The 624-nt window shown below is 69.7% G+C and overlaps 1 protein-coding gene across 1 annotated transcript in view; it reads right to left on the bottom strand.

Annotated features, from left to right (window-relative positions):
- Positions 1 to 624, bottom strand: part of LOC104984295 (kinesin-like protein KIF1A) — a gene marked incomplete at its 5' end in the record, with an annotated part of 37,208 nt that overhangs the window by 2,310 nt on the left and 34,274 nt on the right. Inside the window, 1 exon segment of the mRNA XM_010833966.1 lies at positions 427 to 619. Within this exon segment, the coding sequence (XP_010832268.1) occupies positions 427 to 619 (193 nt within the window).

Below are 624 nucleotides of genomic sequence, written 5' to 3'. Positions count from 1 at the left end.
TTGAGGAACCCCGGGCGCCAGCCGGGAGGACTCAGAGCTCCTCACACACAGGCCCAGGCTGCCGCCTGCTCGGAGAGGACCTGGGGGAAAGCTGGGGGGCAGGAGGCTGCCCTCCTGGGCCCAGTGCCCTGCTGGGCCTGCAGGGCTCCTGACACCCTCTGTGGGTGTCTCTGGAAGACGCACTGTGTCGTCAGCCATCTGGGGCATCCTTGGCACCAATGCTCGACCCAGCCCTCACTGCTGGTCATCACCAGGACCGCGCGCCTCACGGGTGGGCAGAGGGACCCCGGAACGCGAGAGGCTGAGCCCGACACCCCCACCCGTGACATCCACTCACACTGCTTCGGCCAAGCGGTGAGGGGACGCGGCCCTCGGGGGGCTGGGCCCGGCTCCCGCCCTCCCCGCCAGCCCGCGGCCGTGGCGCACCTTGAGCATGGCCTGCTGGTCCTCGCTGTACTCCACCTGGGCGGTGGACAGGTTGAGCACGAAGCGCTCCACGGCGTCCTTGTCGTGGTTGTACATGTAGGCGTAGGGCCGCCGCACCACCACGAAGCGCCTGGCCCAGCCGGCCGTGTGCGGCTCCAGGAAGTGCAGGTAGCCCTTCTTGGAGACGATGGGGGTGGC

Source organism: Bison bison, unplaced genomic scaffold, assembly GCF_000754665.1.
Source record: "Bison bison bison isolate TAMUID 2011002044 unplaced genomic scaffold, Bison_UMD1.0 scf7180017845367, whole genome shotgun sequence".
Taxonomy (NCBI): Eukaryota; Metazoa; Chordata; class Mammalia; order Artiodactyla; family Bovidae; genus Bison; species Bison bison.
Note: the sequence above shows the minus strand (reverse complement) of the source record. Positions and strands in the feature narration are given on the sequence as shown.